The 20667-nt window shown below is 44.0% G+C and overlaps 2 protein-coding genes across 10 annotated transcripts in view; both read left to right on the top strand.

The window, feature by feature from the left end:
• The window catches only part of LOC139378719 (putative adenosylhomocysteinase 3), a 43188-nt gene extending 38275 nt beyond the window's left edge, over positions 1 to 4913 (top strand). For 2 of the 4 annotated variants that reach the window (XM_071121155.1, XM_071121152.1), the window contains exons 15-17: positions 88 to 166; positions 997 to 1117; positions 2410 to 4913. In XM_071121155.1, the coding sequence (XP_070977256.1) occupies positions 88 to 166; positions 997 to 1117; positions 2410 to 2416 (207 nt within the window). In that variant the 3' untranslated portion in view covers positions 2417 to 4913. Of the gene's footprint in view, positions 1 to 87; positions 167 to 996; positions 1122 to 2409 lie in introns of those variants that run through there. The other 2 variants (XM_071121153.1, XM_071121154.1) reach the window with 1 other exon arrangement.
• Positions 4914 to 7101: 2188 nt separating this feature from the next.
• LOC139378720 (striatin-interacting protein 1 homolog) overlaps positions 7102 to 20667 on the top strand; it is a 39535-nt gene continuing 25969 nt past the window's right edge. For 2 of the 6 annotated variants that reach the window (XM_071121156.1, XM_071121158.1), the window contains exons 1-3: positions 7102 to 7205; positions 14876 to 14945; positions 16058 to 16132. In XM_071121156.1, coding sequence (XP_070977257.1) covers positions 7185 to 7205; positions 14876 to 14945; positions 16058 to 16132 — 166 coding nt within the window. In that variant the 5' untranslated portion in view covers positions 7102 to 7184. Of the gene's footprint in view, positions 7206 to 7338; positions 7476 to 14360; positions 14400 to 14490; positions 14730 to 14875; positions 14946 to 16057; positions 16133 to 20667 lie in introns of those variants that run through there. The other 4 variants (XM_071121157.1, XM_071121161.1, XM_071121160.1 and 1 more) reach the window with 4 other exon arrangements.

The following is a 20667-nucleotide window of genomic DNA, read 5'->3' on the forward strand; positions in this document are numbered from 1 at the left end:
TGCGTCATGAGAGCGACCGTGGCGTTGCCTTGGTAACAGAAGTGTGTGTGTGAGAGATTGACATCCGGGTCTTGTTTCATACCTCAGGCCCTGGCTCTGATAGAGCTGTACAACGCCCCGGAGGGACGCTACAAACAGGATGTCTACCTGCTGCCCAAGAAGATGGGTAAGAGGCCGAGCTCTATGTCCACACACACAGACATACACCTTCATCCCTCTGTCCTCAACCCTCTGTCCCACACACACACACACTCCGTAATCCTTATTCGCTCAGGCCTCAGCCGAGGCAGCCAGTAGTCACCTGACAGCACCCGTCCGCCTGTCTGAACCTCTGACAAAACCCTTTTAGGGGTAAACATTGAGTTGAAAGTGGATCAGCCAGAATGCACAACCGACTCAGCTCAGCAAATGGAAGCGATAGATTCAGTATAGGGATAGAGATGGCTAGCATGACCGTGAATGTTTTGAAGCAGCTCTGTGCTAACTCAACCCAATCCAAGACATGGCTGCAGGGGTTATCCGTGTTCTACGTCATGATCCAAAACGAACACTGGATGTTAGTATATCAGGTCGTGTTTGCGCCATTTTGTCTTTCGTTCTATTCATTTACAGTCATTGCACTGTCTGGGGAAAAATATAATCCATAGTAGAACGCATCCTACGCCAGCGCATGGCGTAAAAGCAGGGAGAATGAGAAGCAGAGGGGCAGACTGGCAGAGGCGCTCAATATAGGTCAGCCTGTCAGGCCCTGCTGCTAAGCTCACTGCACCATCACAGCCGGCGTGAGGGAGAGACCGGGACAGGAGAAGCAGCCCCAGTGTGTTCAGCTAACCCCACACAAACAAATAAATGAGTAAATAACCCACAGCCCCATGTCCCTGCTAGCTAGAGTAACTAGGCGCTCTCCTCCCACTCCTTCTTTTTCTGTCTGTCTCTGTCCATCTTTCTCTCTCGCTCTTCTCCCCCCCCACACTCCCTCCTTCTGCATTATTCCAGATGAGTATGTGGCCAGTCTTCACCTGCCTACGTTCGATGCCCACCTCACTGAGCTGAGTGACGAGCAGGCCAAGTACCTGGGCTTGAACAAGAACGGGCCCTTCAAGCCAAACTACTACAGGTAAACATTAACTGCCTGCTAATATTGTATGCCACATACACTGGGCATACCAAACATTAGGAACACCTTCCTGCTTTTGCGTCGGGGCATGGACTCTACAAGGTATTGAAAGTGTTACACAGGGATGCTGGCCCATGTTAACTCAAATGCTTCCCACTGTTGTGTCAAGTTGGCGGGATGTCCTTTGGGTGGTGGACCATTCTTGATACACACGGCAAACTGTTGAGCGTGAACCCAGCAGCGTTGCAGTTCAAATCAAATAGATTTATAAAGATCTTCTTACATCAGCTGATATCTCAAAGTGCTATACAGAAACCCAGCCTAAAACCCCCAAACAGCAAGCAATGCAGGTGTAGAAGCACGGTGGCTAGCATGTCCGGTGAACAGGTCAGGGTTCCATAGCCGCAGGCAGAACAGTTGAAACTGAAGCAGCAGCATGGCCAGGTGGACTGGAGACAGCAAGGAGTCATCAGGCCAGGTAGTCCTGAGGCATGGCAGTTCTTGACACAAACCCGTTGCACCTGGCACCTACTGCCATACCCCGTTCGAAGGCACTTAAATCCTTTGTCTTGCCCTTTCACCCTCTGAATGGCACACATATGCAATCCATGCCTCAATTGCTTCTTTAACCTGACTCCTCCCCTTCATCTACACTGATTGAAGTGGATTTAACAAGTGACATCAATAAGGGATCGTAGCTTTCACCTGGATTCAGCTGGTCAGCCTGTCATGGAAAGAGCAGGTTGTTCTTAATGTTTTGTCTACTCGGTGTACATCTTTCACCTGGATTCACCTAGTCAGCCTGTCATGGAAAGAGCAGGTTGTTCTTAATGTTTTGTCTACTCGGCGTACATCTTTCACCTGGATTCAGCTGGTCAGTCTGGCATGGAAAGAGCAAGTTGTTCTTAATGTTTTGTCTACTCGGTGTACATCTTTCACCTGGATTCAGCTGGTCAGTCTGGCATGGAAAGAGCAGGTGTTCTTAATGTTTTGTACACTCGGTGTACATCTTTCGTGGTGTTATATTGCAAAGGTGTAATGTTATGAATACAGTTATCAGAGTTATAATGAGAAATCAATCAATCAAATGTATTTATGAGGCCCTTTTTACATCAGCCGATGTCACAAAGTGCTATACAGAAACCCAGCCTAAAACCCCAAACAGCAAGCAATGCAGGTGTAGAAGCACGGTAAGACGGCGATGCATGGAGCTCCACAGTGCAAGATTGTTACATAACAGTAACTGTAACTGCAGGATTTGACATTTTGTTTTTTTTCCCCTCCCCCCCAAGGTATTAAACCAACTCTGAAATGAAGAAAATACCGAGGCTCCAAAAATCGTACAGAACCCAGAAGAAAGGAGAGAGGAGGACGGAATAGTCACACACTTGCTTTTTACTAGAGGGGAGGAGCTGTGTGCTAATTGCTCAGAGTGGAGGGCGTGGCTTACCTGCGCTTTGGCAGTGTTTTATTTATTTCCGCTAGAATAATGTAACTCTAACCTTTTTTTTGAGCTGCTCCTGCCATTTTGCGCTCCTTAGCAAGCGTCTCCTGGAGATTTCGTCTTCTCTTAGCTACTTGTCTGTCTGTCAGTCGTACGTAAACTCCGTTGCGAGATCTTTTTATTGTTCGTTTAAAAACTAAAGATGGGAAAAACTATTAATGAAGAAAAACAAATGTACAAACAAATCTCTGTGTGAATGAAAGATGACCTCTGAAGATTTAGTGATGGACGTGTGGTTCATGTCCTGTTGTCCGTCTTTTCCTACTCTTGATTTTTGTTTTGTTTTCAAAGATACATTGAAAGGGATTAGATGAAGAGGTGGGAGGGGGGAGGTAATTGGGTCCAATCATATCCTGTATTTGCTCATTTGATTCAGATTTATTCTCTGTCCTTGTTTTTAAGTACGTTTTAAAGTGTTGGTTCTCCTATTTCCCCCAATCAAACTGGACAGTGACAGGTGTGGGGGCGGGGTCTTTCCCTGTGATTGGTTGGGACCTCTCTCCCGCACCTATCACTCAATCACAGTGAATCCATCTCAGCTCCCTGTACCACAGCCTCTCAATAATGAACTATGTTGTTCAGTTCCCAAACTGCTCACATGATGCCAGTGTTGAAGTTATATGAGAAGTATTTTGCCGACCAGAGTTTATGACATCCATCCACAATGTCCGGAGCTAGATTCTCCTTTCAAAGCATTATACTGTATTATAAACTGGGTAGTTCGAGCCCTGAATGCTGAAAGCCGTGGTATATCAGACCGTATACCACCATGACAAAACATTTATTTTTACTGCTCTAATTATGTTGGTAACCAGTTTATAATAGCAATAAGGCACCTCGGGGGTTTGTGGTATATTGGAAATATACCACGGCTAAGGGCTGTGTCCAGACACTCTGCGTTGCGTCGTACATAAGAACAGCCCTTAGCACAGGGTATATTGGCCATATACCACAAACCCCCTCGTACCTTATTGCTTAATTAGAGGCATGACAGGTATGGGAGATCATTACAAGGGGATATATTTAGATATTTATGTAGAAATGTCGATTTTTCTATCTTTCCTCCACCCATCTAATATCTTACCTTTGAAATTAAACATCTGTCTCGCTATAAAGATAAGCAATTAAATGTTATGATAAATGTTCGGTATGATTTATTTTTTTTGAAAACTGTGACAGAGACTATTTCAGTGAGATACCAAATGTACAGCAAGGCTGGTAGTAGTTTCTTTGGCCAGGTCCTCAATAGTAAGCTGCTGTACGCAAAACCTGTACAGGTTTAGTTGTGATTTTAACTGCAGTAAGGCTATAGCTTTATGCCTGGATCATTACATATGCTTCTAATTAGTTGGGGACCTTACATTTCACACGTTCCAAAATGTTTCACCACTTCAGACATCAGTTTACCTCATTGTTCCAATGTAATTATGCATTTATGATAAAAGGTCATAGTCACCTTTTATAAATGTCCAAGATTTGGTGTCTTCGTTAGTTTGAGTTTTTCTGTTGAGGGCCAAACTCCTCTGGTACGATTATTAGTCCGGCTTAATTTCCTCTGCGTTTTTAGATTCAACTTTGTTAGAATCCCAGCTGTTAGGGTTTTCTCCTGAACCAAAAGCCCGTTACTACAAGCCAGCTGGGACGAACCAGCTTTTCTTCTCATTTTTTAAATGTATTTTTTGACATCGTATAGAATGGACTTAAATCCTTGAACATACACCCATATTGCTCCCATGTTAATTATGCCCATACTATACATTCTAAAATGCCACTGTGTTCATGTCATACTCGTGAGCTACCGTTTGTGCATTTATGCCCCCCAGCCTCCATAATAACCATCTTCCGAGTCGGAGGCCCTGTCTGTGTGACCATCCATAATGCCCATATTTCTGTTTGTCTGACTTTTTAGAACATTATCCTTGTGCTGATTATCTCATCTGTTAGAGTGGTTTATTGTGTGTGTGTGTGTTAGGGTCGTGTGTAGTAGGACATGGTTGCTTCGATACAGTTGTCTCAGGATCATAGCCTGTGCGTTTTCCCGGGGGTGAAAGAGCATTAGTCGGTCCAATAGCTGCGTCACGTGGGCAGGGTTAACGCCAGCATCTTGTATGGTTAACTCAAAAGTATAGGAATTCCAGCATATCAACTCTTGTATTTATTGTTGTAAATCCACAGTCAGTACAAATGGAACATTTTTTTTTCTCAAATTTTTAAGTTGTTTAAACAATGTTTAAATATTGCAAGTGATAATGATAGATGAGCAATAATAAATCTAATCTTAAAGAATGAAAACGTCATTGTATCAACCTTTGTCGTCTAATATACGATGTGCTGTGTTTTTATTCATTTTCATGTGTTTTCTTGAACATACCTACATGTGGATAGAAAGATTGCTGCCGATGCCTATTAACCAGACATGGTTGCATTTACACAGGCAGCCCAATTCTGAGACTTTGTCACTAAACGCGTTTAACCGATCAAACCTGATACCAATTATTGGGCAAACGATCAGTATTGGGGCTGCCTGAGTAAGCTGATTTTCCCATGGCCTTGAGGCATCTCTAGACTCCGGCTGATCTGAGAGATGAGAGGATGACTGCCTGCTGCTGCTGGGAGCTCAAAGAAAGATAGACATCACTTGAGAGAGGAAGAGAGGATGTTATGCCAAGTGCTAGAAACAAAGTAGTATCATTGTGAACTAGGGCGTTTCACTATAGCTTGGATGATTTGATTACAAGGCGCTGGTACCAGTGTTTGGCCAAGTTTTACAGGATGGCTTTAGGTTATGTTCCCACAATCTTATTTACAAGCCATGTGTCCTATAAGGCTTATTACTGCGGTTGTGAAGAACACGTGCTTCTAACATTAACACGGGTTATTCAGGTGACTCAACACGATAGATTCTGTGTCTATTTCAATTATGTTCTCAGAACTCACAAGTTTAGATACTTACTCCGTCACGGGGTTATAATTGGGGTATGCGCTCAGATGAAATGGATGACTGTGTTGCCAGATGACATAGTGACAGGGGGTGACACTGGGGGTGTCGAGAGCACTTGGAAGCAGCTGTTTTCACCACTCAGTCACAGTCGTAGTGAGTGACCTAATCAGAGCGAACCCACTCTGCACCCTGAAGCACACACACACACAATCAGATGTTGACTGCCTATTATCCCGCTCATGCAACACACACACTGACTTCACTCCGTTAATGTGAAAGGTTTGACACACAAAGGTAAAAACGCAAGATTTATAATTAAACTGTTGTTTTGGTCCCTAACGGCCACCAATATTAACCATATCAGGAAATGAAATGTGTTTGTCACATGAGCAGAATGCAAAAGGTGTAGACTTTAGTGAAATGTTTACGTATGAGCTCTTTCCCAACCATGCAGAGTTTAAAAAAGGTGCTAATAAGAAAGAGGAAATAGTAACCCAGTGAAGGTGGCCTCAAAAGAATGACATTAACACAGGTGCATTTCACATAATCATGTTTGTTTTGACCAGTGTTCTTCATCAATAAATCCCTGCATACAGTATAAACACCCTCGCACCCAACCAGCCACCATGTGTCAAGTTCACGCACGTGAAACAGATATGACCTTTGCGCTCTCAAACTGTACACTCCAATCAGATCACGTTAAGTGCTTTTCTCAGTCAGGGGTGTTGTTACAGAGGGGGAGGGCAATCTACATCAAGCAGCCCCCTGCTACAGTCACTAATCAATAATTCACTCAGGTCACTGTAGCGGTGGTGGGATGAGAATGACCGTGGAGTGGTCTAGGTCTAGTCTGTCGTCACCCCTCTCCGACCCCTACATTACCACCACTCAATGTGGCAGCCTGCCTCAAGGGATGGATGTTTGGGGGGAATATTAAATTCCCTCTGGAGCAGTGTTCTTCAATCATGATCCTGGAAGCAGGCTTTTGTTCTGGCCCAGCAATAACATACCCGATTCGTCAAATGGTCATCAAGCTCTTGATTCATTTAATCAGGTTTGTTACTAGGCTGATATAAAATAATTGTATTGACTCATAGGTTTTGTGTCTTGTCTCGGGTCTTGGATTGATTGAAATGCCCACTCTGACAAAGGTGTGGAGGATATCAGGATATGACAGATAATCTATACACAATCCAGTCATTCTGACAGAACAAGATGGATTTAACAGCTGTGTGAAGACGTTATGGTTACATTCAAGCACATAGATACAATTGAATAGCCTATCAATACTAAGCTATAATAGCAAATGTTTCATTGAAATCCACCGAAACGAACAATGTTTCTAATGTAGGTGCCATTATGGAACACAGCATCAGCACCAATTAATTGACCGCATTCGAAGATCTTCTACTCGACTGATTCACTCGCGGGTAAGACCAACCCGCCTGTCACCATTTACAGTAGAAGTTAACCCCGCCCTCTCTGGCGTCCAGTCAACCAATCACACTAACGGGGGACGGGTTTCCTGAACTTGGAATACTGAAATCTGTTACAGTTTGTCAGGCTCGAACCTTACCGGAATGCACAAGCTGCAGAAAAAGTGAACGAACCAACACAGAAAGATGCAGGCAGACGAAATGGAGGTACCTATCATTAATTATATTAACATATAACTGCAACAAACAAAAGGCCTCTGCCTAATGGGAGATATGTGTGAGTGAATCTGCTGAAGGATTGGGAGGTAAAGCCAGTTTGTAGCTAGCTACTCGTTGAGCCAGTGTAGAGAGGTCCATGTCCGTGTGGTTTGTTGTTGCTGGGGAGCTTTAAATGCCCTTTTGCCACAGAGCTTATTTTGAAAGCATGCAGCCCAGGTTGTTATTTTGGTGACCGAGCAAGGGGATGCTATAAATACCGTAAGTTTATGGTTAATTCTGAACGTGGCAAATACAGGTAGCTAATGTGACTGTCAATGTCCAGGACGTTTTGTGGTCGAATCTTCTCTTGCAGCTGCTGCCTGTGTATTTGTGCATGACATCGTAGACCAGTGTCAGATTGGCAAATATACAGTAGGTTTATGTACACAGAAGTGATGTTGGGGATATAGGAAGAAGAAGAAGAAATCATTCGGTGTGTACTTATTTGTCCCATATGCTCGGGCAGCAGCCTATATGTAGATATTCCAGTTTGTGAATCAATTATATTTTTAAATTGCATTTATTTGTCAGTGCAGAAGAGTGGATTTGAAATTGATATAATAAGGCATAGGCTATTAGCTAGTTTCTCAATTATTACATATTAAGATGTAATTACTAACTGGGTTTTTTTTTAAACACACTATTAGGTTTTCAAAATGTTTCTCTAATTATATGCTTGCTTTCAAGTAAACATGCTTGACATTATGCTCCATACCTCTAGGATACAGCATACAGTTGTTCTAATAACTAATTCATTCAGCCATTAAAAATGAAAACAAATCAATTGCATTTTGGATTCATGTCTTGGCAGTGTAACCCAGATCCAGACTAGGTTGCCTAGCCCTGCTAGTGGGCAAACTGTGGTGGTGGGTAGCCTACATCTATCCAGTGAAATCACACCAATCATATCCTGGATCGTGTTTGTTGGGTATATTATATGGTGGGGGAAAAAATGATACAAAAAAGGAATTAGAGCATATTTCCCCTCCAGCCTCAAGCTTTCCAGGACAGAGGTGGGGGGTTTCAATAATGGTTGATGGGCATGAAATAAACGCATGAAACCTCATCTCCACACTGGTGAAATCTAAAGAAGGATCCAGTTGGCTAATTTCTTTACCAATGGCTTCTTTTAAAGCAGGCTAATGCATCTGTAAACAGAACTCGGTGTAGCTAAGACTACATTCAGTGCTCAAGCCACACAATGCACGCCTAAGTCATCATAGTCCATATGAGATGATCATCCCACTTAATTCTATTGCTTTGTCCAGGCTATTCCTCATGTGATCTGTGTTAGAGTTGATTGTTGCATTGGCCCATTGGCTTGGCCGGCTGGCTTCGGTCATAGGTTATTTTTAACATATGCTTATATGAGAAGAGGGGGGATGGGGGCTGGTGGGGATTTTGATGGGATGCCCAGTGTTTGCACACACTGACGGTGGAGCGCAGGGTTCACTGTGCCAGTGTGGAAGGAAGGTTAGTGTTCATAGCAAGCTGGAGGGGGTGGGGGAGAGAGCGATTTGTTGATGCCCACGGGTAGCTGAGTGAGAGACACCAAATTCCCCACTCTCCTTCAAACAAACATGAAAGAGCTCTATTCAGAGCAATAACAACACCAACCTTAGTTTCCCGTGCAACAGACACAACCTTCTGGCATCCTCTCATCTCATCTGCAGGGGTACTAAGTCAATCAGACATGCCTGTGTTTAATTATTATCCCAATCAAGCAATCGTGAGCTGAAATTTAAGATGTGGTTTCTAATCAAATCAAATCCAATGTTATTTGTCACATGCGCCGAATACAACAGGTGTAGGTAGACCTTACAGTGAAATACTTACTTACAAGCCCTTAACCAACAACGCAGTTTTAAGAAAGTATTTACTAAAATGAACTGAAGTTAAAAAAAATACATAAATAAAAAATAAGAAAATAGAAAAATAACGAGCAACAATAAAATAACAGTAGCGAGGCTATATACAAGGGGTACCGGTACAGAGTCACTGAGCGGGGGCACAGGTTAGTTGAGGTAATTAAGGTAATCTGTACAGTACCAGTCAAAAGTTTGAATACACCTACTCATTCAAGGGTTTTTCTTTATTCTCACTATTTTCTACATTGTAGAATAATAGTGAAGACATAGAAATCTATCAAATGTATTTATAAAGCCCTTCCTACATCAGCTGATGTCACAAAGTGCTGTACAGAAACCCAGCCTAAAACCACAAACAGCAAGCAATGCAGGTGTAGAAGCACGGTGGCTAGGAAGAACTCCCTAGAAAGGCCAGAACCTAGGAAGAAACCTAGAGAGGAACCAATCTATGAGGGGTGGCCAGTCCTCTTCTGGCTGTGCCGGGTGGAGATTATAATAGAACATGGCCAAGATGTCCAAATGTTCATAGATGACCAGCAGGGTCAAAAAAAATCACAGTGGTTGTAGACGGTGCAACAGGTCACCACCTCAGGGGTAAATGTCAGTTTGCTTTTCATAGCCGATCATTCAGAGTCTCTCTACCACTCCTGCTGTCTCTAGAGAGTTGAAAACAGCAGGTCTGGGACAGGTAGCATGTCCATTGAACAGGTCAGGGTTCCATAGCCGCAGGCAGAACAGTTGAAACTGGAGCAGCAGCATGACCTGGCGGACTGGTGACAGCAAGGAGTCATCAGGCCAGGTAGTCCTGAGGCATGGTCCTAGGGCCCAGGTCCTCCGAGAGACATAAACTATTGCAGCATAAATACTGGAGGCTGAGACAGGAGGGGTGGGGAGACACTGTGGCCGACGATACCCCCGGAGAGTGCCAAACAGGCAGGATATAAAATATGTGAAATAACATATATGGAATTATGCAGTAACCAAAACAGGTTTAAAGAAATCAAAATAGATTTTAGATTCTTCAAAGTAGCCACCCTTCTTGACAGGTTTGCACACTCTTGGCATTCTTTCAACCAGCTTCATGAGGAATGATTTTCCAACAGTCTTGAAGGAGTTCCCACATGCTGAGCACTTGTTGGCTGCTTTTCCTTCACTCTGCGGTCCAACTCATCCCAAACGATCTTAAATGGGTTGAGGTTGGGTGATTGGAGGCCAGGTCATCTGATGCAGCACTCCATCACTCTCCTTCTTGGTCAAATAACCCTTACACAGCCTGGAGGTGTGTTGTGGTTCATTTTCATTTTCCTACCCTAACCAGAAACCGTGGATGGATGGCAGCATTCGCGCAATACTGAAAGCGCGATTCACAGCATTTAACTATGGAAAGAGGTCTGGAAATATGGCTGAATATAAACAGTGTAGTTATTCCCTCCGCAAGGCACTAAAACAAGCAAAATGCCGGTACAGGGACAAGGTGGAGTCGCAATTCAACGGCTCAGACACGAGACGTATGTGGCACGGTCTACAGGAAATCACGGACTAGAAAAACAAAAACGGCCATGTCACGGACACCGATGTCTTGCTTCAAGACAGGCTAAACACCTTATTTGCCCGATTTGAGGATAATGCAGTGCCACCGTTGCGACTCGCTAACAAAGACTGTGATCCCCACCCCTCTCCTTCTCAGTGGCTGACATGAGTAAAACATTTAAACTTGTTAACCCTCGCAAGGCTGCTGGCCCAGACGGCACCCCTAGCCGCGTCCTCAGAGCATGCGCAGACCAGCTGGCTGGTGTGTTTACAGACATATTCAATCTCTCCCTATCCCAGTCTGCTTCCCCGAATGCTTCAAGATGGCTACCATTGTTCCTGTACCCAAGAAGGCAAAGATAACTGAACTAAATGACTAACACCCCGTAGCACTCACTTCTGTCATCATGAAGTGCTTTGAGAGACTAGTCAAGGATCATATCACCACCTTACCGGCCACCCTAGACCCACTTCAGTTTGCATACCGCCCAAACAGGTCCACAGATGACGCAATCACACTGCACACTGCCCTATCCCATCTGGACAAAAATAATACCTATGTAAGAATGCTGTTTATTGACTACAGCTCAGCATTCAACACCATAGTACCCTCCAAGCTCATCATCAAGAAGGAGGCTCTGGTCTCAACCACGCCCTGTGCAACTGGGTCCTGGACTTTCTGATGGGCTGCCACCAGGTGGTGAAGGTAGGAAACAACATCTCCACTTCACAACACTGGGGCCCCACAATGGTGTGTGTTCAGCCCTCTCCTGTACTCCTTGTTACCCACGACTGCGTGGCCATGCAGGCATCCAACTCAATAATCAAGTTTGCAGACGACACAACAGTAAAGGGCCTGAACACCAACGATGACGAGACAACCTACAGGTAGGAGGTGAGGGCACTCGAGTGTGGTGTCAGGAAAACAACCTCTCACTCAACGTAAACAAAAGGAGATGATTGTGGACTTCAGGAAACAGTAGAGGGAGCACCCCCCTATCCACATTGAAGGGACAGCAGTGGAGAAGTTGGAAAGTTTTAAGTTCCTCTGCGTACACATCACAGACAAACTGAAATGGTCCACCCACACAGACAGTGTGGTGAAGAAGGCGCAACACCGCCTCTTCAAACTCAGGAGACTGAAAATTTGGTTTGTCACCCAAAACCCTGACAAACTTTTACAGATGCACAATCGAGAGCATCCTGTCGGACAAACTTTTACAGATGCACAATCGAGAGCATCCTGTCGGGCTGTACAACAGCCTGGTACGGCAACTGCACCGCTCTCAAACACAAGGCTCTCCAGAGGGTGGTGCGGTCTGCACAACGCACCTGCGGGGGCAAACTACCTGCCTTCCATGACACCTACAACACCCGATGTCACAGGAAGGCCAAAAAGCTCATCAAGGACAACAACCACCCAAGCCCCTGCCTGTTCACCCCACTATCATCCAGAAGGGGAGGTCAGTACAGGTGCATCAAAGCTGAGACCGAGAGATTGAAAAACAGCTTCTCTCTCAAGGCCATCAGACTGCTAAACAGAAATCATTAACTCCGAGAGGCAGCTGCTGACATTGTTACCCAATCACTGGACACTAATAAATGGATCACTAGTCACTTTAAACAATGCCACTTTGAATAATGCCACTTTAATAATGTTTACATATCTTATATTACTCATATCACATGTAAACTCAGCAAAAAAAGAAACATACCTTTTTCAGGACCCTGTCTTTCAACGATAATTAGTAAAAATCCAAATAACTTCAGACCTTCATTGTAAAGGGTTTTAACACTGTTTCCCATGCGTGTTCAATGAACCATAAACAATTAATGAACGTGCACCTGTAGAATGGTTAAGACACTAACAGCTTACAGACTGTAGACAATTAAGTTCACAGTTATGAAAACTTAGGACACTAAAGAGGTCTTGCTACTGACTCTGAAAAACACCAAAAGAAAGGTGTCCAGGGTCCTTGTTCATCTGCGTGAATGTGCCTGCAAGGAGGCATGAGGACTGCAGATGTGGCCAGGGCAATGAATGGCAATGAGGCGCCTAAGACAGCGCTACAGGGAGGCAGGACGGACAGTTAATCATCCTCGCAGTGGCAGACCTCGTGTAACAATACCTGCACAGGATTGGTACATCCGAACATCACACCTGCAGGACAGGTACAGTAAGGCTATAACTGCCCGAGTTACATCAGGAACGCACAATCCCTCCATCAGTGCTCAGACTGTCCGCAATAGGCTGAGAGAGGCTGGACTGAGGGCTTGTAGGCCTGTTGTAAGGCAGGTCCTCACCAGACGTCACCAGCAACAACGTCGCCTATGGGCACAAACCCACCATCGCTGAACCAGACAGGACTGGCAAAAAGTGCTCTTAACTGACGAGTCGCAGTTTTGTCTCACATGGGGTGATGGTCAGATTCGCGTTTATCGTCGATGGAATGAGCGTTACACCGAGGCCTGAACTCTGGAGCGGGATCAATTTGGAGGTGGAGGGTCCGTCATGGTCTTGGGCGGTGTGTCACAGCATCATCGGACTAAGCTTGTAGCCATTGCAGGCAATCTCAACGCTGTGCATTACATGGAAGACATCCTCCTCCCTCATGTGGTAACCTTCCTGCAGGCTCATCCTGACATGACCCTCCAGCATGACAATTCCACCAGCCATACTGTTGTTCTGTGTGTGATTTCCTGCAAGACCGGAATGTCAGTGTTCTGCCATGGCCAGCAAAGATCCTGGATATCAATCCCATTGAGCACGTTTGGGACCTGTTGGATCGGAGGGTGAGGGCTAGGACCATTCCCCCCAGAAATGTCCGGGAACTTGCAGGTGCCTTGGTGGAAGAGTGGGGTAACATCTCACAGAACTGGCAAATCTGGTACAGTCCATGAGGAGGAGATGCACTGCAGTACTTAATGCAGCTGGTGGCCACACCAGATACTGACTGTTACTTTTGATTTTGACCCCCCCTTTGTTCAGGGACACATTATTCCATTTCTGTTAGTCACATGTCTGTGGAACTTGTTCAGTTTATGTCTCAGTTGTTGAGTCTTGTTATGTTCATACAAATATTTACGCATGTTAAGTTTGCTGAAAATAAACGCACTTGACAGTGAGAGGACGTTTCATTTTTTTGCTGAGTTTGTCGCTCTAGTACGCCTTAGCACTGATGGTGTTTGGAACTGAAAACCACCTCATAATACACAAGTCTCCATCTGGAGTTGGATCTGGGCCCAATGTATTTTTAATGAACAAGTCATTAGGCCAAACGATTCTTACATTTTCAATCCCTCCTATTGAATCTCAACCTAATCTGACAGACATTTTCTGAGGCTTTTGGGTGCTTCAGATTCCAATGAATTACAGATGTTAGCCTATCCCTGACATTTGCTGCCCTTCTGTGGTAGGATGCATGAAAAACAACTACAGACAGTCCTCGCACTCCAGCAACGGCTCCGCCACTGACACATGCCATTTAAGGACCGTGATTAGCTGTAATTTTCTCTCACTAAATTGCTGCTGAGACACTCACTCCAGGCTGACTAACAGCTGTCCTTGACCTATTTCAAAGTCTAGTCTGTCTCTGTCCAAGTGCTACGGCCTTTTGTATTGGCTGGCAGTATGTGACTGTTGTTGTTCTGCGCTGCTTTGATAACTGGTGAGATCGTGCATACTGTATCAGTCTGTCTCGACCTGGGAAAATAATGCTTTAAGCAACCATGACGGCTAACAGAGGTGGGCTCGGTCCTCTGTCCTTATCCCCGCCATGCTGTGTGTGTGTGTGTGTGTGTGTGTGTGTACTATGGGGTCCTGTAGTAAAATGCCCAGAGGGCAAGCAGTAATCATGGGGTGAGGCTAATGTCAGAGCGGCATCAAAGACCCTTAACTGGATACGTACGTTAACCCACTCTGTAATCTAGGGCATGTTGACTCCTGCGTCCCTCTCGTTCAGTTTTTCCATTCCGGCTGTTGCCTGTATTTGCATAGCCAGGCGGAAAAGAAAGCTCAACGAATGTGCTTACCCATCCGAGAAGGAAGAACAGTGATTGGAAGAACCTGAACTGTGTAATTTCTGTGGTTGTAAAGGAATTATAACCACGGATGTACGCTTTGTGTGTGTGTGTGTGTGCGTGCGTGCCCGTGCGTGTTAGTGTGCCTTCATTTCCCTTCGCGGTTCTGCCTAGACTTCAGTGTTGTTTTTCTGTTTTCAGAGCTCCATGGAGTCCCCTAACCTGGAGTTTGAGTATGGGGACACAGACAGCCTGACCACTGAACTCTCAGGTAAGGTCTTTAAACCCTAACCCAGCGGTCACCAACCATAGACCCTGGGCAGCTACCGGGCGGGCTTTTGTTCCAACCGCAAAACACCTTATTTAACTAATTATCTAGTCCAGTTGTTTAGTTGAAACAGTTGCTGGAGCAAAATCGTGCAAGGCAACCACTGTAGCTTTCCAGGAGAATTGGTGATCACTGCTGTTCAAGTATACCCACAAGGGATATGCTCTGTCTTTATGTTCTGTTCATAACCAGAAGCTAGTCACTGCAACAAAATGTGCTACTGTGTAGTGTAGTACAGTGCTGCACTGTCAGCAGCTACATGTGATTTGATTTAATGCAAGATCATAGTTTTCCGTTGTTGAATGCAGCTGCTTTGGTTAGGTAGCTAGTCCCGCTGAGACATTAGCTTACACAGACACTACAGTTGCTCTCTTGTGACTGTTCCTCAGGCTGCAGTGACTGTTGACATTTAACTACTGTATACTCGCTGAATAAGGATTAGTCAGTGATGTCATGAATCTAATAAAAACACTCTACAGAAAGGATAACTGGGAGCCAAAATGTATTTTTTTTATGAGAGGGACTTAATGAAACAGTTGACTTATATTTATTTAAATTTTTGATTTAACCTTTTAATTAACTAGGCAAGTCGGTTAAGAACAAATTCTTAATTACAATGACGGCCTACCTTGGCCAAACCTGGACGATGCTGGGCCAATTGTGCGCCGCCCTATGCGACTCCCAATCACGGCCGTATGTGATACAGCCTGGATTCCAACCAGGGACTGTAGTGACACCTCTTACACTGAGATGCAGTGCCTTAGACCGCTGCACCACTCGGGAGCCCATAAATTATAATATATGCAATTTAGCATATACTTTTATCCAAAGAGACCTAGTCACATTGCGTCCATAAATTTGACATGTGTGGCCCCAGGAATCAAACCCACCATCTTGGCACTGTAAGTCCCATGCTTTAACGACTGAGCCATACAGGGCTTCCACTACAGTATACCCCGTGATGTCTTTCATGACCTCTGTTGAATCCTTCAGTACAGTACTATATGTCATCCTGTCTGTCTGATGGTTCCCCTGTCTCTCCTGTTTGTCCACAGAGATATACAGTTACACGGAGGAGCCCGAGTTCGCCCTCAACAGGGACTACTTTGAGGAGGATTTCAGGAGCCATGGTACTGTTACCTTCCTGTCTGTCAGTGGCGGTCATAATTTGTGCGTGTGCGTTCATTTTTGTTTCTAAAGCAGTGAGTGTGCCAAAGGGCTTTCTGACTCACCTTGAACACACTGTTTGTTTGCATACCCTCTGTGTTTGCCTGTTATTCTAGTGTTTACAGAGAGAGAGATGGATAGATAGAGAGAGAGTATGTAGAAGTGTAATGGAATGGATTCCCGCCCTAGTAATCGTCTTCAGAAAGAAAGTCTGAAAGAGGGAGAAGGACAGAGGGAAAGGGATAGAGGGTCGAGGGAGCTGATTAATTGACCGCTCCCAGGTGTAACGTTTCCCTTTTTCTGTGAGTGGTTCAGAGGGAGAGAAGGAACTGTTCTGCACAGTGGTGTGTGTGTCTGATTGCTTGTTCTAACCTGACACTTTCAGCTAGAGGTTTTGGGAGTAGGTGACACACACACACACACAGGAACACACACATCTTGCCAAACTCTGCTCTGCAGCCGCTGTCTCTCTTAGCGCCACGACAAACCGAGCTGCCTTATCTATGCGCTGCAAAACCACAGCTAAACAGCCGTAGCCGACTGCTGTGACCAACTGTTCCGTATCATGAGCATTGTTATTATACAGCCGGTCGATTCCGTTTCATCTCCTAATGTGAATCATATTGACCGGATGAATTGGACCGTGTCCATTTTGCTGATCTAATCTCCATACTCATTCATCCCCTCTCATATTCGCTGAAACTCTGCCCAGTTTGTTGCTGTACTGTCAAATGTGGTTGTGAACTTACTCCGCTTAGGAAGTTAGCGGAGTAAGGAAGGTTCATAATGAGTAATAATACATAATGTGTAGCTCCAGACATTCAGTTCCACAGAGCTTTATTGTCCACAAAGGGCAACTTTGTTGCATCTGCAGCACATTTACATGACTTAAGAGAGCTAGGCTAGGTCTTGTCCTTCCCTACTCTGTTTCCCTAAAGCCAATAGGAATGAATGGGCGGATCAGTGGAAAGCTTCGCTGGCTGTCTGTGCTGCAGAGAGAGATGGGAGATGTGCTGTCTCTCTGTATCTGGGTTTAAAATATGTCAAACGGTGACGGGGCCCCTCATCAATGTTTTAACACGTCTGCCACTCTCCATCACTGCTAAATCTGTTATGCACCCATGTCCTCTGTGTCGCTACTCTCCACGCACTTTTATCATGATGACCATTATCAGAGCACTTGTCAGAGCTGCGCATTAAAAGTTACATGAGATGAACTTTATACAGGGGAAGTTTTGTCAGAGTTAAAGTGCTTTCAGCAAGTATTCACACCCCTCACGTTTTCCAAATGTTGTTGTGTTACAGCCTGAATTTCAAATGGATTAAAAGTTGATTTTGTGCCACAGTCCTACACACAATACGCCATGTCAAAGTGGAGTTATGTTTTTAGACTTTTTTTTTTTTTTCAAATTAATTAAAAATGAAAAGCTGAAATGTCTTGAGTCAATAAGTATTCAACCCTTTTATTAGGGCAAGCCTAAATTATGTTCAGGTGTAAAACTTAACATGTCACAAGTTGTATGTATAATAATAGTGTTAACATGATTTTTGAATGACTACCTCATCTCTGTTACTCACAAATACAATTATCTTTCAGGCCCAGCAGTGAATTTCAAACACAGATTCAACCACAAAGACTAGGGAGGTTTTCCAATGCCTCGCAAAGGTAACCTATTGGTAAAAAAAATATATATAGTTTTTTAAAGCAGACATTGAATATCCCTTTGAGCATGGTGATGTTATTAATTACACTTTGGATGGTGTATCAATGCACTCAGTCTCTGCAAAAATACAGGCCTCCTTCCTAACTTACAGTGGGGCAAAAAAGTATTTAGTCAGCCACCAAATGTGCAAGTTCTCCCACTTAAAAAGATGAGAGGCCTCTAATTTTCATCATAGGTACACTTCAACAATGACAGACAAAATGAGAAGAAATAAATCCAGAAAATCACATTGTAGGATTTTTAATGAATTTATTTGCAAATTATGGTGGAAAATAAGTATTTGGTCACCTACAAACAAGCAAGATTTCTGGCTCTCACAGACCTGTAACTTCTTATTTAAGAGGCTCCTCTGTCCTCCACTCGTTACCTGTATTAATGACACCTGTTTGAACTTGTTATCAGTATAAAAGACACCTGTCCACAACCTCAAACAGTCACACTCCAAACTCTACTATGGCCAAGACCAAAGAGCTGTCAAAGGACACCAGAAACAAAATTGTAGACCTGCACCAGGCTGGGAAGACTGAATCTGCAATAGGTAAGCAGCTTGGTTTGAAGAAATCAACTGTGGGAGCAATTATTAGGAAATGGAAGACATACAAGACCACTGATAATCTCCCTCGATCTGGGGCTCCACGCAAGATCTCACCCCGTGGGGTCAAAATGATCACAAGAACGGTGAGCAAAAATCCCAGAACCACACGGGGGGACCTAGTGAATGACCTGCAGAGAGCTGGGACCAAAGTAACAAAGCCTACCATCAGTAACACACTATGCCGCCAGGGACTCAAATCCTGCAGTACCAGACGTGTCCCCCAGCTTAAGCCAGTACATGTCCAGGCCCGTCTGAAGTTGGCTAGAGAGCATTTGGATGATCCAGAAGAATATTGGAAGAATGTCATATGGTCAGATGAAACCAAAATAGAACGTTTTGGTAAAAACTCAACTCGTCGTGTTTGGAGGACAAAGAATGCTGAGTTGCATCCAAAGAACACCATACCTACTGTGAAGCATGGGGGTGGCAACATCATGCTTTGGGGCTGTTTTTCTGCAAAGGGACCAGGACGACTGATCCGTGTAAAGGAAAGAATGAATGGGGCCATGTATCGTGAGATTTTGAGTGAAAACCTCCTTCCATCAGCAAGAGCATTGAAGATGAAACGTGGCTGGGTCTTTCAGCATGACAATGATCTCAAACACACCGCCCGGGCAACGAAGGAGTGGCTTCGTAAGAAGCATTTCAAGGTCCTGGAGTGGCCTAGCCAGTCTCCAGATCTCAACACCATAGAAAATCTTTGGAGGGAGTTGAAAGTCTATGTTGCCCAGCAACACCCCAAAACATCACTGCTCTAGAGGAGATCTGCATGGAGGAATGGGCCAAAATACCAGCAATTGTGTGTGTGAAAACCTTGTGAATACTTACAGAAAATGTTTGACCTCTGTCATTGCCAACAAAGGGTATATAACAAAATATTGAGAAACTTTTGTTATTGACCAAATACTTATTTTCCACCATAATTTGAAAATAAATTCATTAAAAATCCTACAATGTGATTTTCTGGAATTTTTTATTTTATTTTGTCTGTCATAGTTGAAGTGTACCTATGATGAAAATTACAGGCCTCTCATCTTTTTAAGTGGGAGAACTTGCACAATTGGTGGCTGACTAAATACTTTTTTGCCCCACTGTAGTTGCCGGAGAGGAAGGAAACCACTCAAGAATTTCACCATGAAGCCAATGTTAACTTTAAAACAGTTAGAGATTAAAGGCTGTGTGATAAGAGAGAACTGAGGATGGATGAACACATCACTGAGTACCACTCTTCATATTTTCAAGCATGGTGGTGGCTGCATCATGTTATGGATATGCTTGTCAAGGACTAGAGTTTTTTTTTTTTTTTGGGGGGGGGGGGGGGGTTGTAAAGAAACGGAATAATAATCCTAGAGTAAAACTTGATTCAGTCTACTTTCCACTGGACACTGAGAGACGAATTCACCGTTCAGCAGGACAATAACCTAAAACATAAGGCCAATAAATACTGGAGTTAGTCACCAAGACGACATTGAATGTCCCTGAGTGGCCTTGTTACAGTTTAGACCTAAAACAACTTGAAAGTCTATGGCAAGACTGGTTGTCTTGCAATGATCAACAACCAAAATGACAGAGCTTGAAAAATACAAATAAATAATCATGTACAAATATTGTACAATCTAGGCATGCAAAGCTCTTAGACTTACCCGGAAAGACTCACAGTTATGTAAACTTATGTAAATGTGATATTTCTGTATTTCACTTTCGATACGTTTGCAAAAATGTAAAAAAATATATGTTTTCACTTTGTCACTATGGCGCAGTGTGTGTAGATGGGTAAAAATAATGATTTAATACATTTTGCATTCAGGCTGTAACACAACAAAGTGTGGAATAAGTATGAATACTTTCTGGAGGCACTACATGTCAGAATATGTCTACTAAAAGAGGGGAACTGACTAGCTATTTCAATTCCATTGATCATGATGTCCTACAATAATCACAAGAGTTGAGGTAAAAAAATAAAGGTCAGAAACATTCCTATTTATACACTCTTCTTCACTTTTAGGACTCAATCGCTCATAGCCTAGAAGTCAAAGGTGTTTTTGCCTTGATGTTGGATCCTGGCATTCTTTTCTCTTTAGTGAGCGTTCACAGTGGGTGATCAGTGATCAGGGCCTGACCTGGCCAGGGCTGAAATAGCCTGCTGTGACCATGCATGTGAGCTGAAGCCAGGTCACTT

Source organism: Oncorhynchus clarkii, chromosome 21 (assembly GCF_045791955.1).
Source record: "Oncorhynchus clarkii lewisi isolate Uvic-CL-2024 chromosome 21, UVic_Ocla_1.0, whole genome shotgun sequence".
NCBI classification, from domain to species: Eukaryota; Metazoa; Chordata; class Actinopteri; order Salmoniformes; family Salmonidae; genus Oncorhynchus; species Oncorhynchus clarkii.